This window comes from Chanodichthys erythropterus, chromosome 9 (genome assembly GCF_024489055.1).
Source record: "Chanodichthys erythropterus isolate Z2021 chromosome 9, ASM2448905v1, whole genome shotgun sequence".
NCBI classification, from domain to species: Eukaryota; Metazoa; Chordata; class Actinopteri; order Cypriniformes; family Xenocyprididae; genus Chanodichthys; species Chanodichthys erythropterus.
Genome location: NC_090229.1, coordinates 36,432,858 through 36,449,929, shown reverse-complemented (window position 1 = coordinate 36,449,929; position 17,072 = coordinate 36,432,858). Strand labels below are relative to the sequence as shown.

At 35.3% G+C, this 17,072-nt stretch overlaps 1 protein-coding gene across 3 annotated transcripts in view; it reads left to right on the top strand.

Annotated features, from left to right (window-relative positions):
• The window catches only part of vps13a (vacuolar protein sorting 13 homolog A), a 90,539-nt gene that overhangs the window by 18,104 nt on the left and 55,363 nt on the right, over nucleotides 1-17,072 (top strand). For all 3 annotated transcript variants that reach the window (XM_067395484.1, XM_067395485.1, XM_067395486.1), the window contains 19 exons: nucleotides 597-729; nucleotides 803-920; nucleotides 1,018-1,162; nucleotides 4,105-4,189; nucleotides 4,326-4,489; nucleotides 4,640-4,796; nucleotides 4,886-4,965; nucleotides 7,509-7,568; nucleotides 7,685-7,871; nucleotides 7,958-8,074; nucleotides 8,157-8,260; nucleotides 8,632-8,799; nucleotides 9,936-10,243; nucleotides 10,379-10,526; nucleotides 10,613-10,754; nucleotides 14,419-14,540; nucleotides 14,651-14,820; nucleotides 15,511-15,737; nucleotides 16,138-16,469. In XM_067395484.1, the coding sequence (XP_067251585.1) occupies nucleotides 597-729; nucleotides 803-920; nucleotides 1,018-1,162; nucleotides 4,105-4,189; nucleotides 4,326-4,489; nucleotides 4,640-4,796; nucleotides 4,886-4,965; nucleotides 7,509-7,568; nucleotides 7,685-7,871; nucleotides 7,958-8,074; nucleotides 8,157-8,260; nucleotides 8,632-8,799; nucleotides 9,936-10,243; nucleotides 10,379-10,526; nucleotides 10,613-10,754; nucleotides 14,419-14,540; nucleotides 14,651-14,820; nucleotides 15,511-15,737; nucleotides 16,138-16,469 (2,967 nt within the window). The remainder of the gene's footprint in view (nucleotides 1-596; nucleotides 730-802; nucleotides 921-1,017; nucleotides 1,163-4,104; nucleotides 4,190-4,325; nucleotides 4,490-4,639; nucleotides 4,797-4,885; nucleotides 4,966-7,508; nucleotides 7,569-7,684; nucleotides 7,872-7,957; nucleotides 8,075-8,156; nucleotides 8,261-8,631; nucleotides 8,800-9,935; nucleotides 10,244-10,378; nucleotides 10,527-10,612; nucleotides 10,755-14,418; nucleotides 14,541-14,650; nucleotides 14,821-15,510; nucleotides 15,738-16,137; nucleotides 16,470-17,072) is intronic.

Below are 17,072 nucleotides of genomic sequence, written 5' to 3'. Positions count from 1 at the left end.
TTCTCTTTATTTTACAAAAGCGCAATGTTTTATTTTTATTGTGTGTACAAAAATAAAAATAGATCCTGCAGTTTCGAATGATGTCTTAATCTTATCTGTATTACCATAAATGACAGAGTATTTGAATTTGTTTCTGCTGTTATAATGAGACAAAATCATTTGTGTCGTGGAAGCCTCTACAGTCCAGTGATGATATATGCATTTCCTGAAAGCCTCAGGTGCAGCTTCACTAGCTTTCTCCTCCTGGAAATGTGAAGTAAGCTCTGATGTAGATGGCAATTCTCGCTCATCTTTCCGTGATTTCTTGAAAAAGCATAATATTGAACTTTGTGCATCTGCCATTTTCCTTTTTGAAGTGATTTTAATCAATTCAAAACCATCATGGTGAACTTTGTGCATCTGAAGCGTCTCAGCTGAAGGAAATGATACATATTTACCATATATTGCCTACATTTTCTTATCTGGTCGATAACGATAACATTCAAATTGATCATATATCAGCCAATACCGATACGGTGGCCGATATATCATGCATCCCTAGTAAATAGTTGTGTTTATATTTTAAAAAGTAATAATTGTGTGTTTGTTGTGTGCAGATGTCCAGTCAGAGCAGAGCGGACTTGCCTCAGCTGTCTGCGGTCAGCAGCACTATTGAGGACATCATGTCTCGAGCGTATGACAGATTTGATGTCCAGCTGAGCAGTTTACAGTTCCTCTACACCAAAGCAGGTGTGCACTCATGCACAATAACTGATCAAATGTAGACATTACAGGTCTATAAACATGTCATGTGTCGTATCAGGTGGTGACTGGAAGTTGGCTCGTCCGCTGAGGCAGTCTGCTTTCCACATCCTGGAGCCTGTAGACCTGAAGATGGTCTTCAGCCGAGCCATGGTGGTGACAGATGCAAGAATGCCAAAGTAAGGAGGAATTTCCCTGATTGGTGTGCATCTCTTTTATTTGCACATCACATATTATGCATTGACATATTTCTACCTAATGTTTTTTTGTTTTCAGGTTTAAGATTTATGGTGAACTCCCTCTGCTGTCTCTGCGTATCTCTGATGATAAAGTGCGTGGCGTCCTGGCGTTACTCAGCAGCATTCCACTTCCCGAGAGCCGCCCTGCCCCTCAGACTAGAGCGCCACAGGTTACACCCAAGGTAAATAAAAGAATGCTTATGGGCTGTACATTAACTTTTTTTACAGAGGTTGAAAGTTGTGTAGCACAGGCCACACAATTGTAGCACAAGTATAAAATATCTGTTAGCATCTCTGAAAACAACCACAAGTAGTGCAGATCATCACGTAAACATGCATGAAGTTACTTTTAAAAGTAATGCATTACAATATTGCGTTACTCCCTAAAAAAAGTAACTTATTGCTTTACATAGTTAGCCTACTTTTTATGAAAAGTAATGTATTATGTTACTTTTGCGTTACTTTTTCTCACCTGGGCTTAGCTTGCTTGTTTGTTTTTTAATAACAACAAAAATTTTTGGCAAAAATTAAGGCCCTTACACACCAAAAGTGAAATGAATAATCCCCAGGCTAAAGGAAATGCATATTTATGCCTTTACAGTAGAGGGCGCAGCTCAAACAAATCTGCTATTCTGGATCAAAGAAGAATAGGACACAGGCAATGTTCCCTCTAATTTTTTTTCTCGCTGAGCAAAACTTTTCTCTGTCGAGCGCACATTTTGGCCACCTGAGCAAAAACATTATATCAGACCTGTACATTGAACATAAACACGGAAGGAAAAAAAAAAAGGTTTTATCATGCAACTGTAACATGTAACTTTAATGTGACATTTCTATTTTATTTGACCCTTGATGTAACTTAGTGATATATTAAATCATGTTTTTGAAAACAAGCAGTCCAGTCACTAAATTAAGCACATTTTAGGTTACTTGAGATTTTTTCACATTGCTGCGTTAACTGTACCAGTCTTTACCAAGAAATTCTATTAAAAAATAATTTAAAAATCTCCTGCAGGACAGTTATTCTTTATAATAATATGAGCAGTTACAATGATGGTTTAGGACAACCATAATGTGTTTTTGTACAGTAAATTATTAGCAACAGACAGTGTTTAAACCATCAAAATTACATGTTTATTGGTTATGAATTTCCCAGATACTATACCAGGAGGTTTCAAGATTTTTAGTGGCAAGGAGCCATAAACAATCCCCTTGAGATCAATTTTTTATTAGGCTTATAATATAATATAATATAATATAATATAATATAATATAATATAATATAATATAATATAATATAATATAATATAATATAATATAATATAATATAATATAATATAATATAATATAATATAATATAATATAATATAATCCTGAAGGATTTAAACTGATGTACAGTATTTTATCAGTTTAAATGCTTCAATTTGTTTTAATATATTATAAAATGAAAACAAAGTAAAGCATTTAAACAGATCTGATAGCTAAATATTAAAAGAAAAGTGAACATGTTAACTCTTTTATAGTTATCTAAATATCACAAACGCTCACATCTTTCTCTTTCTGTGAAACCTGTAAACCGCATTCACCGGTTCTAACTCTATAGCGACAATAACTATAGTGGTTGACCAGAACACTGCAATTATTTCTCATTTACACTAAAATCAAATGAATTTCTATGATTTCCCCACACATGATTTCATGTCTGATATCCTCTGCGCGGCAATTATTCTTTCTGATGCCGCGGCCGCGCGCACGCGCAGCTGAGAGGGAACATTGGACACAGGAGAAAGAAGTTCAACACTTTTATTTCTAAATCTAATCTAAAGTCATTTTTGCTTATTAGTATGGCTGAATTAGATCATTGAAGGTCATTGGTTAATAAAGTGAGATTAAATACATAAAGTATATTGTTTAATTTAATATGTTATTACAGGTTTGCATAAAAGCTTGAAATGCAAGGTTGCATTTCACTGTTTTTGGTCTTTTTTTGTGCAAGTAAGATGAGTAAATGCATGTTCACATTTAGTCTAGATCTACAATAACCATCATGTTCACACAACACACACAACACCTCTTCTCCTCAAGACAGGAGAGCTTTCACTCAATAAATGTAACTTGCATTACTTATGTGAAAAAGTAACAGATATTTTGTTGTAAATTGAAAAAGTAATTAGTTACTTTACTAGTAAAAGTAATCTGATTAAGTAACTGAAGTTACTTGTAATGTGTTACCACCAACACTGCATGTGACTGACAAAGACATTAATCTTCCATACAGGGCACACAAAATACAAACCTTAACAAGAAATGTTTTCACACAAACATTTTTCTGCAGGAACGTAACACATTGTCAATTTTGTTTATATAGCCCAATATCATTATTCACAATACAGACAACATCCAGCCATTTTGGTTGAGCACTTGAAAATACAGCTTCATTTTCCTATAAATCATTAGAAAGGTCTAAAGTTTTATTATAAAGTGTTAAAATTATTACACAAAAAAAATCTAATTTCTTAACTTTCTTCAGGAAATCTTATACATGCACTGGGGAGAAAAACAACCCTCCCTTCTCTACACTGGAGAAAAACTTATGGATTCATATATGTTTACTACAAATTTCTTTATAGAGAAGTATTATTTTTCCTATTTTTACCCAAAATAGGGTGTTGTGAGCATTAGTGAGTACACACATGTAATGTAATGTCTGTTTCATTCACACTCATAGTGGGAGGGTGCCCTCACGCAGAAAGTCCACAAGTGAGACTTGTGATGTTCCAGGAAATCATTATATGGACAAGGGCATCCAGCTGTCACTGTAGCTGAATAAAACACAGATAGAGACGTTTTGACTGATGAAACATGAAGACAATAAACATGATTTTTACAAGTTTGGAAAGATGTTTGGGGCGTCTTGCTTGCCAAATGCACATTATAAGTGACTCAAATGGTGCTTCCAGAGCTGGAGCTGCATTTATTGCGAACCGATCCATCTGCTCAGTGAAATTTTGCATTTTCAGTTTAATCCTGGTTAATAATTCTGATTCATTTGGACATATATCCATTTTGTTTGCAAATGAGGTTTTCTAGCATCTATGTGATACTTTTTGCTTTTTCACACTAGGCCTCCAAACAAGCGAACACACCTCAGCTCACCCCCCGAAGACCAGCCATCGATGACCTGCGCGCGTCCATCATATATGGCTCAGGTCAGACACACATCCATACAGTACAAACAGAGATGGAGTTACATTCACATGACTGAATATTAGTGATCGATTATAGAGATCTACTCTATAAATCCAATATCTCCACATTAAACCACTGTCTTCACATCTTTTTCAGAGGAGGAGTTGTTCTTCGATGCCCCTAGTTCACCGATAGAGGATCTGCCGTTCTTTGAGGCCTCGTCGGACTCTCTGCAGGCCTCTGATAAGCGTCTGTCCATGGTGCTGAAAGACCCCAAGAAAAACATGACCGAGTTCCTCTTGACATTTGAGATCAACAAGGTTTGATTATGTTCTTGAGCATTTAGTTATCTTTCCTTTCCTTATAGAGATGATAACAGATATGTGTGTGTATATGGTTCATTTGAAATTGTCTCAACATTTCAAGGCTCCTCCAATCATTATTTTCTCTCTTTTGTTCCTTTGTTCTAGCTTTCCATTCAGCTGTGTCGCTTGTCACGCGGACAGGAAGTAAGCGTTCTGCATCTGTTCATTGATGGATTAGGGACAGAGCTTAAACTTCGCACATTTGATATGTCATCAAACACTTTCCTGCGTGAGATCTGCCTTGAGTGTTCAGAGTACTTGGGTAAGTGCAATGAGCACACACTGTTAAAAAAAAAAAAATTAAAAGAAAGAAATTTATACTTTGTTTTCAACATTGATGTTTGTGTGAAGACTCTGAGGACAAGAAAGTTCACCTTATCACCACTCTGGACAATAGTGAGGAAGATCTGCTCACTCTGGAGTACGTCAAGGTACATTAGCTTTATCATATTTACGTGTCATTTTCCTTTGGGTTCAGGTACTGTTTATGTACAAGAGCCGTTTGTCATCAACATGTTCTGTACATTGTGAAGCTTTGTGAATCTCTCGGACAGTTTTCTCAGTTGTGGCGGTATTTCTCAGCTTGTGGGCTTTAAAAGCCTAATTTTAGCTTTAATAAGCCAAACATTAACACAAAATTAAACCTAAAAAGAGACTAGTGACTCATGATGCTTGACTCATTTTAAATGGGTCATGAACTGCATTGTTTTATAATGTTTCCTGGATTGCACTTATAATGTTAATATGCTTTTTACATCAAAAATGTCATAATGTCATAATTTAGAAATAAAAGGCATTTTTAGCCGATTTTAGCCCTCTGGTTTGAGCGCTCTGTTTTAAGGGCCGTGTCTGCTGTGAGACTTCAATGTAAACGCCCACTGCTGTGATTGGCTAACATTTTTGCATATGAAATAGCTAAGTATTACTCTCGAGAAAACTTTTAGCACGTTTTTACTATTACAGCTCTCAAGGTTAACTAATCGTGAAAAGTGTTGCATTATATTTAGATCGTGGCATGAAAAGTTGCAGTGATGAACATGTAGCCGATCATGTACATGAATCATTAATATCAGATCAGGCATTAGAATGAACAGTTACTGACATGTTGTTGCATTACTGTCGAGTCCATATCATAAGTCTGTTTGCAAAGCCTGCGCCGAATTGTGATTGATTTACCAAAGAATCCACAGTGAAACACTGAATACAAATAAATAAAGCTCAACTGAGACATTCACATTGTTGAAAATAAATAACCATATTCCTAGCATTAGGAACCTTTGAAAGGTAATGTTATTTTTAGGGCTGTCAAAATAACCCGTTAATTTCGATTAATTAATCTGAGAAAAAATAACGCGTTAAAAAAAATAAAGCAGATTAATCCATTCCGTATTGACCTTTGAACCTGGAGCCGTTCTCTGTCTTCAAAGTAAGCACCGTCTTTGCACTCTCTTTACCTCACACATAACAATCTAAATCAACTGACACAATGCTAAAAGTTCATAAGCCGAATCCATGTTTCACGAGGCGCATTCGGAGAATGTTTTTCCTGAATAACCGCTGGGTGTGAATAGAGCTTAAAAGAGCGTCACCTCATCTTCTCTGACAGGCGCCCTGCACGTGCAGCTGACATAAACCACACTTTCAGTAAACAAAAAGAAAATCCTATCCAGCGGTGAAGTGTTTTCTGTGTTGACAAATCTTTTGCGATGTCCTAATAACAGTCGCGATTCGCACGCAACACGTTAACGTCCGCTAATGTCCGATTCGTGACCTAACGACTCATTTGAACAGATTCATTTGAATGAATCATGGCAACAACTGATCTGTCCACACGGTCTATAATGAATCATTTACTCGAACAACTCTGAAATGAGAACATAAGTGTGCTTACCCCATTTAGCAAGAGTGGTTAGTAAAATTAGCCTTAATAATCCACAATATTTTCAGGTTATTTAAATGACAATGTGTAGTAAATTAGGCCTACCTATAAAATCAGTTAATTGAGACTGGAGTGAGGTGAAACCAGAACAAAGCAAGTTGTTGTTAGAAAGGTGCAATCAATTGTATATGGTAGAAAATTATATTATTAGTTAATATAACTTCTAAATTCTACTTTTTAATACTTTTCAGGTTTAGCAAAAAAGCATCTTTTCTTACAAAGCTATAAAATCACTTTTTTTTTCTGCAAAGAGGGCAAGAAAGAATTACAGTGAGAGTGACGGGTACTTTATTATCAGTATCGGGCTCGCAGATCACGTGGTAGGGCATTTTTTAGTGTTTGTGTGGATGACCATGTCTGTCACCACCGAAGACCATTGTTGACCCAGGAAAATATTTAATACTTTCACAACAAAAATTATGTATGCGATTAATTTAGATTAATTAGTCACAGAGTATGTAATTAATTAGATTAAAATTTTTAATCGATTGACAGCCCTAGTTATTTTTAGTCCTGTATCGCTCTTCTCATCATCTCACTAACACGCCAGTGGGCAGGGCTAATGTTGCAATGATGAAGTAGGTATTGATTTCTTCTGTGGAGGTGGCGTTTATCTATATCTATATCACCTATATCTACCTACACATTCCAGGATCAGTCGGACACTGGGCCTGGTTTCAATAAAAGCTTTTATTGGACTAACAAGGAAGTTTTCAGTTCTGAATCTTACAGGATATTCTTATAGTACGATGAACTCTTATATATCAAAAGCTCAAGAAAAAGCTGATTTCTCCATTAATGCCCCCTTTAAATACAATCCCGCTCTCAGTCAAACCCTGACAGCATAGATTTAGATTTATTATCTATTTATTAATAATTTAGGACAATTTAATTTATTTTTTTCTTCAAATCATCCTGTAGTCCATTTGTTTGACATCTCTTTCCAATGCAATATTATGATATATATTGTTATATGATTGTATGAGCATAGCCCTATGCATAAGAATATTCCAGTAATACCCTCTTCTTTTTCAGGCTGACAAAAATGCACCAGATTTTAAAACAATGTATAAAAACACAGAGCAACTGATCAAGGTAAGCTTGTTCACAAATCAGAGCTCAGAATTTCTCTACAGATAATGCGATAGCCAATCAGATTACAAAGCTCACTTTAATTGCAAAGGTTTGTTAAAATGTGATCTTTGCACCAGGTGAATTTCTCCTCGCTGGACTTGCACCTGCACACTGAGGCGCTGCTCAACTCCATGAATTTTCTGAATAACCTCCTACCACCCATGAAGAAAGAGACGCTGGAGGAGCAGCCCGTCCCACCCAAGGAGGAAGAGGAAGAAGAAGAGGAGGCAAAAATAGAGAATTCTGCTATTGCAAAGAAATCTAGTAAGAAAGTCAGATGTTTGTTTTTTATGGTTCTTTTATTTTGTTATTATATAATTTTAATCTCATATTTTTGGCTTTTTCTTCAGCCTATAAGAAGTCGAAGTTTGAGGATGTGGTAAATTTGCACATCCGAGCAGACCTCAACTGTCTGAAGGTCTTCATAAGAGGAGAAAAAGCCCAGATCTCTGAGATCAGCATAGAGGGTAATACACATTTCTGTCAACGCAAATAAACACAATAAAGTTGCGTTATGATCCAATTCTGCATGTTCTCTCTTATTACCAGGGCTGGTTTCTGAAGTTCAGATGAAGAAGAAGTCAGTGGAGATTCTGGCTAACCTGAAGAACATTATAATTCTGGATTGTGACAGCGAGGCACTGTATAAAAAGGTAGAAAATGCTGTTCTTATAAAGATAAATAAATCATAGAATGGGAACTAAATTGGCACAATTAAGAGCTGGCACATTTTTATTTATTTATTTTTTATATTATTTTATTCAATAATAGTATAAGAATATAAAAACAAAACAATAAAATAAGGCTTTTAACCACAAAACAAACATTTTCACATTTGACTCACATTTTATTGTTCCAAAGTAAAATGATTGTTTATTAGATTATACAATTTTTTTTATTCACATATCTTATTGAATTATTGGGATTTTTAACAGTTTTTAAATGTAATTTTGTATCATTCATAAGAAGAAAAGATTGTGAGATGGATATTTAGTCTAATGACAGAATGATGATGATATTGTAGGCAGTGTCCATCGCGGACAAGGAGGTGTTTGATTTCCGCATGGTGAACCATGTGGATGCAACGGAAGGGGACGCCTATACAGACATGCACATTGTGGACACCAGTGTAACTTTGACTGTGGGCTGCATTCAGGTTATTTTCCTCAACAAGTTTGTGTCCTCAATACTGGTAAGTGTTCATCTCGTGCACCACTGCATCCACCATTCTTCCCATACAAAGAAAGTTAGTAGAAAAAAATACTGATAATAATACTGATACTGATAATAACAGTTCTTATTTTATTTTAAAGCTATTTTATTTATTTAAATTTTATTTAGCACCTATAACTTATACGTTTAAAAAGAGAAGAGGGTCTAGAACTGAACCTTGAGGGACTCCCTACAGTTTTGTACTAGAAACAAATGGCTGCTGAGCAAGTGAATGTTGTTTTTCTTTGCTTACTCTGTAACTTTAAAAAAATCATAGTAAATATGGGAATGATGTAACTTTCTTTTTGAATTTGACTAGATGTTTGCATTTATTTTCTTGTCTAATGGTCTCTCCCTCCATTTAAATGTATTAAGTATAGATGCTAAAAAAATTAAATTAAATAAATTAAAAATAATACTGATAATAAGTTCTTTTTTATTTTACTTTAAAGTTATTTGATTTATTTATTTATTTATTTATTTATTTATTTATTTTTTTTAATTTTTAGCAACTATAATTTATACATTTTAAAAGAGGAGAGGGCCTAGAACTGAACCTTGGGGGACTCTCTACAGTTTCTTAATGGAAACAAATTGCTGCTTCGCAAGTGAATTTTGTTTTTCTTTGCTTACTCTGTAACATTAAAATCATAGTAAATATGGGAATGATGTAACTTCCTTTTTTAATTTGACTAGATTTTTTCATTTATTTTTTTGTCTAATGGTCTCTCCCTTTATTTAAATGTATAAATTATAGATGCTAAAAAAAATAAATTAAATAAATTAAAAATAATATTGATAATAACAGTTCTTATTTTATTATTTTTAATGAGTTATTTGATTTATTTTTTAAGTTTTTTAGCAACTATAATTTATACATTTTAAAAGAGGAAAGGGCCTAGAACTGAACTTTGGGAGACTCCCTACAGTTTCTTAATGGAAACAAATTGCTGCTTCGCAAGTGAATGCTGTTTTTTTCTTTGCTTATTCTGTAACTGTAAAAAATAATAGTAAATATGGGAATGATGTAACTTCCTTTTTGAATTTGATTAGATGTTTGCATTTAATTTTTTGTCTAATGGTCTCTCTCTCCCTCGCTTTATTTTTCCTCTTCAGGCATTCATTAATAATTTCCAGGAGGCTAAAAATGCACTGGCGGAGGTGACGGCCCAGGCAGCGGAGAAGGCAGCCACAGGGGTTTTGGAGCTGGCAGAGAGAAGCACACGTATCTCCCTGGACGTAGACATCAAAGCTCCAGTTGTCTTCCTCCCACAATCCTCTGTTTCCCACAATGTTATTGTGGCAGATCTGGGTTTAGTGACTGTAAAGAACCGCTTTGAAATGGTCTCCTCTCCAACACACACCAAGATCCCCCCTGTCATGGACATCATGGCTGTTGGACTGAGTGATCTTAAAATGTTCAGGTTAGGAGAGTATGACAAATCACTTGTTTTAAATTTTTTAAACACATTGACTAATTTGAATTGAGTAATTTAATTTAACTGCCCTAAATTACATTTTCATTGTTTGATGAATGTAATGTTATTGTATTTTCTCAGGACCACATTCAGTGATGGACAATTTAAGAGTGAGATTCAGTTACTCAAACCAGTCAACATGGATCTGTCAATCAAACGCAATCTCTCTGCCTCCTGGTATCACAGCATACCTGACATCCAGATCAATGCACACCTCAAACCCATGAGTGTAAGAGCATATATTTGTGTTTACTTCTGTGTGTGTTTATAGGGGTAAGGGATATTGCAGCTAATATAAATGTGTGTTTATTGTAGCTGATCTTGAGTCAGGAGGACCTCACTATAGTGCTGAAGACTCTGAGTGAGAATCTGTCTGAGACTTCTGGTGATCCTCCAGCTCCATCCAGCTCTGATAAAGGAGACATGGTTTCTACCAAAGATTCTCAGAGTTCTGGAGGTATAAAACACACACAAACACAGATTGTGAGCTTCATCGATCACTACTGCATGCATAGGTTGTGTCAAGCATACTTTCTGTGTCCTTGTCTTTGCCTTTTTTTGAATGGATACTATTTAAGCATTGATTAAGGGTAATTTCAAATATTGCAATTGCAATATGTAAATTCAAATATCATGCTATAGCCATTTCTAATTTCATAAATACAAATATTTTTAAAAGATTAGGGGAAAGAAACAGATTTTGACCTAATTTAAATAACTTAAATATTTTAATGTTTAATAGTTTAAATATTTTTTGCATGTTTTTTTCAAAATAACAAAGAAACACTGTTAAACATTTAGTCTTTATCTTCACTTAACACATGACTCATGCACACAGAAAGCCACTTCATACAGGGTGCATCGAGTTCTCTATCGTGCTTGAATGAACAAACACTCAAAATTATGCCAAAATGCCATTATGACGAGTACCTTGTAAGCACAGTCCTAAATTAGTTAAATAAAGTCTTAAATGAACATAAAGAGATGTGAGAAAATGTGTGTCAGATCCGTGTCATGTGTGGCAGGTCTTAAAGTGACAGCAGCCTAATAAACCTGCTGCTGTCTGTCATTAAAGTTAATCAAAGAGCATAAGACAAACAGCAAATCACTCACTGCTTTTGACGAAATAACTTTTTTTATAGCTTTCATAAGGATTAATCTATATTTAAAGGTGCCCTAGAATTAAAAATTGAACTCATATTGGCATAGTTAAATAACAAGAGTTCAGTACATGGAAAAGACATACAGTGAGTCTCAAACACCATTGTTTCCTCCTTCTTATATAAATCTCATTTGTTTAAAAGACTTCCGGAAAACAGGCGAATCTCATCATAACACAGACTGTTACGTAACAGTCGGGGTATACGCCCCAATATTTGCATATGCCAGCCCATGATTGAGGTATAACACAAGGGCAGTCAGTATTACACAAGGGCAGAACGTCTGGATGTGCACTGCTGAATAATCAGACTAGGTAAGCAAGCAAGGAAAACAGCGAAAAATGTCAGATGGAGCAATAATAACTGACATGATCCATGATATTTTTTAGTGATATTTGTAAACTGTCTTTCTAAATGTTTCGTTAGCATGTTGCTAATGTACTGTTCAATGTGGTTAAAGTTACCATTGTTTCTTAATGTATTCAGGGAGACAAGAGTCGTCGTTATTTTCATTATTAAACACTTGCAGTCTGTATAATTCATAAACACAACTTCATTCTTTATAAATCTCTCCAACAGTGTAGTGTTAGCCAGTTAGCCACAGAGCATAGCCTCAAACTCATTCAATATCAAATGTAAACACCCAGGTAAATACAATACTCAAACAATCCGATGCATGCATTCAGTATGCATGACGAACACTTTGTAAAGATCCATTTTGAGGGTTATATTAGCTGTGTAAACTTTGTTTATGCTGTGATAGAGTCGAGAGCTCGGGAGGGGGCGGAGAGCGCGTGATTTAAAGGGGCCGCAACCTGAAATCGGCTCGTTTCTAAATATGCCTTAAAATAGGCAGTTAAAAAAATGAATTAAAAAAAATCTATGGGGTATTTTGAGCTGAAACTTCACAGACACATTCAGGGAACACCTTAGACTTATATTACATCTTTTTTTTTTTTTAAAGTTCTAGGGCACCTTTAATTTAAAATCTATGCAGTGAAGACTGTGAAGTGTTTGATAAGTTTATTCAATTTCTGTATATTACCTACCTGTTAGATCAAAACTGTCTTTGTTGTTTCTACGTTAATTTGGGGATTAAATGTGAAATTATTATATATTTTTTTTAGTGTTGTTTTCTTAGCAGGTTTGTAATAATTATTACTGAATTGCCCATGTATTTATTAATTCAAACTTATACTACGGGGCTGTTGAATGCTTGAATCCGATTGGTTGACCAATGTTCTAAGGTGTGCAATTATTTTCAGGGAAACGCACGGCTAAAGTAGTTCTAGCAGGTCTTGACCGCATTGCAGTTCCATATCACTTCACCAAATGTTTTCAGTTATTTCAATAGGTCCTACAGCCTACAATCGCAAAAGAAACAAAACCCATAACGACACTGACAAAGCAAATATTGTAAACAATAGGATGAAAACGACAAATTATAGTCATGGTTTTTGCCACAAAATATGTTTTATTGTGTCCTGAAATTGCATACTCTCTCCCGCTCTCTCTCTCTCTCTCTTTCAAACGTACACGCATACTGTATAGTACGGACACACACTCGCACAGAAATGTTTTGTCTGTGCTGCTCTGGCGATTTTATCAGTAAAATAGTTTAGCCACTTAAAGGTCGCATCGAATGTTATTTCACAAGATATATAAGTCTAAGGTGTCCCCTGAATGTGTCTGTGAAGTTTCAGCTCAAATTTTGGGGCATAATTAGAAATGCGCCGATTCAGGCTGCGGCCCCTTTAATTGCTCGCGCTCTCCGCCCCCTCCTGTGCTCTCGACTCTATCATTGCATAAACAAAGTTTACACAGCTAATATAACCCTCAAAATGGATCTTTACAAAGTATTCATCGTGCAGCATGATTAATCGCATAAGTATGGTATTTATTTGGATGTTTACTTTTGATTCTGAATGAATTTGATAGTGCTCCGTGGCTAAAGCTAACATTACACACTGTTGGAGAGATTTATAAAGAATGAAGTTGTGTTTATGCATTATACAGACTGCAAGTGTTTAATAATGAAAATAGCGACGGCTCTGGTCTCCGTGAATACAGTAAGAAACGATGGTAACTTTAACCACATTTAACAGTACATTGGCAACATGCTAACGAAACATTTAGAAAGACAATTTACAAATATCACTAAAAATATCATGATATCATGGATCATGTCAGTTATTATCGCTCCATCTGCCATTTTTTGCTATTGTTCTTGCTTGCTTAACTAGTCTGATGATTCAGCTGTGCACAGATCCAGACGTTAATACTGGCTGCCCTTGTCCAATGCCTTGAACATGAGCTGGCATATTCAAATATTGGGGGCTTACATATTAATGATCCCGACTGTTACGTAACAGTCGGTGTTATGTTGAGATTTGTCTGTTTTTCGGAGGTTTTAAACAAATGAGATTTACATAAGAAGGAGGAAAAAATTTAGTTTGAGACTCACTGTATGTCATTTCCATGTACTGAATGCTTGTTATTCACCTATGCTGAGATAAATTCAGTTTTCAATTCAATGGCACCTTTAAAAGCTACATGACATTTCTCACCAGCGAGGTAATAACTGCGCTTAATGAGGTAGATAAACTTATATAGTCTGAAATTACATTTTGGAATTAGAAACAGGCCTGGAATGAGATGTGTAAGAGATTAGTCCCATACACAAGAGTGTTTTAAGGACAAAAACCTGACAAATGTCTTGAAATACAACATCAGAACAGTGTCTTGAGGTGTGGTAACCATAGTATAAGCGGAATGATTGACTCCGGGCCATTGAATTTTTAGAAAATAATGCACACCCGAATTGTAACGGCATTACCACCTTGGGTGTGCATTATTTTCTAAGAATTCAATGGCCTGTTGTCAATTATTTCTTAGATATTTCCCAATTCAAAAAAGTATTGAGATAATATTCTCAAATAGTACCTTTTTATTTTGTTGGAGGAAACACGGTTGTGACCGCAGCAGTGGTGGAGGGCCAGAAAACAGGCAAACTAAAGAACACTCTGAAACTGGACTTCAAGTTTGACTCCATGACACTGGTCCTGTACAGCCCGAACAACGAGGTGACAAAATACACTCAGCTCACAGTAGATGAAAGTTTAATGTTTACATACGAAACTAAGTTTAAATATTTTGCATTCTGGTTCAGTTTTTGGAATCTGTTTGTGTATAGGTCCAGTTATCAGACTCTCGTGATGAGAGTTTGAAGTTGGCAGAGTTCACGTTGGGCACCATCTCCACCGCTGTGCACATGTTCTCTGACAGCTCCATGAAAGCCTCCCTCAAACTCACAAACTGTCTCCTAGATGACAAGAGACAGAGGGTGAAAATGATCACATCCAGGTAGATCACATACACTGAAGATGCTCCAGTTTGTGTTAAATGTTGTTTATATGTACAAATGTAAAGTTCTCCTGCCCCATACAGTTGACATTAGAGTCATTGCTCATGTTCTGGGATATGGCTAACTAATTGATAAAATCAGCAATAATCTAATAATTTAATTATCGATTAGTTGTTTTTTTTTTATTCTAGATAAAGAGGTTCATATATATATACATGTTATATATATATATATATATATATATATATATATATATATATATATATATATATATATATATATATATATATATATATATATATATATATATATATATATATGTATATATAATATGTATATATATATGAACCTCTTTATCTAGAATCACTAATGTTAAAACATTAATATTTCAAACCTTTTTTGCACAAAATGTATGCTTATGTCCAATTAATTGATTATTTGAAGAAAAAATAAAAAAAAATATTAATGGATAACCAAAAGTTTCTTTGCTCTGTGCATGGAAAAACCTCTTTATCTGAAATCAGTTTATATTTTATATATACTGTATATATCTTTTTTGCACAAAATGTATGTTTACATATGCAGTTAATCGAAAAGTTGATATTGAAAAGTTGTTAGTTACGGTCTTATGGTAAATAAAGTTTGTCATTGAGTCACTAAATGTCTTCTCTACTTTCATGCTGCTTTAGGATGATGGCGATGCGTCAGGGCAGGGAAGGCAATGTGATGGTAGACGTGAGTTACCGACAAGGCCGGGAATATACCGTTCTGGACACCCTGGTTCAGGACATCTATCTGTGTGCCAGTGTAGAGTTCCTGCTCACAGTGGCTGATGTCTTTCTTAAAGCTATGGCAGACGGCTTCTCTGGTCCTCCTAAGAGCAGCAAACAACCCGCCAGCTCCTCCAAAGACCCAGGTTAGTGATTTGTAATGAAGGGACCATCTTGTTGAAGACGGTCTAAATAAGATTCAATAAACATTTGTTTTACCTTGCTATTTGCAGTGTTATTATTGTGTACTAAATCCATAAACATTTGTATTACTTTATTACATTAACTGAAATAACTTTTGTTTTAAATAACTAGTTGCCAAAACAGCATTTCTCATTTTCATTTAGGTTAAGTTAAAGAACTAAAATTACTAAAAATAAAATTACATAAATGAACAAAAATGGCAAAAACAAAATTACTAAAACATTCAAATTAAAACAGTTCATCTAAAAATAAAATCTAATTCAACATTTTAACAAACTATAATAGTATATCAATGATACTAAAACAGCACTGGCTATTTGATTTGTGTCTTTCCTTTGCTAGCTGTTCCTGCTCCACCAGTGGTTTCCAAAACCGAGATGAACGTTGTGGTTAAGAATCCCGAGATAGTTTTTGTGGCTGATCTCACACGCGCTGAAGCTCCGGCACTGGTTATGACGACGCAGTGTGAGCTGGTGATGAAGAGCGAGCCCAGCGGTCAGTCAATGACGGCTGCCATTTCAGATCTGAAGGTGGTGGCGTGTCCGTTTGTGCGAGAGAAGCGTGAGAACAACGTGACGACGGTGCTCCAGCCGTGTCAGGTGTTCTTCCAGAGCAGCCAATCGCCTTCTCAGCCTCAGGAGATCGAGCTGTCTATCAGCTCCCTCACACTCAAGGTGATGTAGCTTTAAATGGTGATCAGCTTCCATTTAGAAATCATTGATATCTTAAAGTGCATATTGCAGGTTTAACATTTTTTTCGAGATGAATATATAACCTTGTACAAAAATACCATATAAAAAGGTACTGCAGGGTTTAAAAATGTTTTGCGAGACATAAGGGCATTAATTTAGTAGATAAAGTGACGGTCTCTGTAAAAAACGCTTTTTTTTCAGCGTTGCGTCATTTTACGTCACTACAGGGAGCTGTTCCCAGAGTTCTGTGTTGATTCAGTGCAGAATATATTGCTATTTAGCAACAGCGGCCGTGAATCAGTGTGTTTTCGGTAGTTTTTGTATTCTATTTATCATCGTAATGGTAAATTATTGTGTTTGTGGAGGTTGCACAAACTTCAGCCTGTCAGGACATCGAGTACAGAGGTTTACTAACAAGAAAAACTACGCTGCTATCTTCTGTGCCGGGGTTTGTTTTGTGCAGAAGAGACGGGACTTCACTTCTGCATGTGCTTCGAAAAACGCGTTCATTGATATGATGGGAGTTCAACATTGTAATACTTCTGTAAATGATTATATTAAATTAATAAACTTACACACGCTATG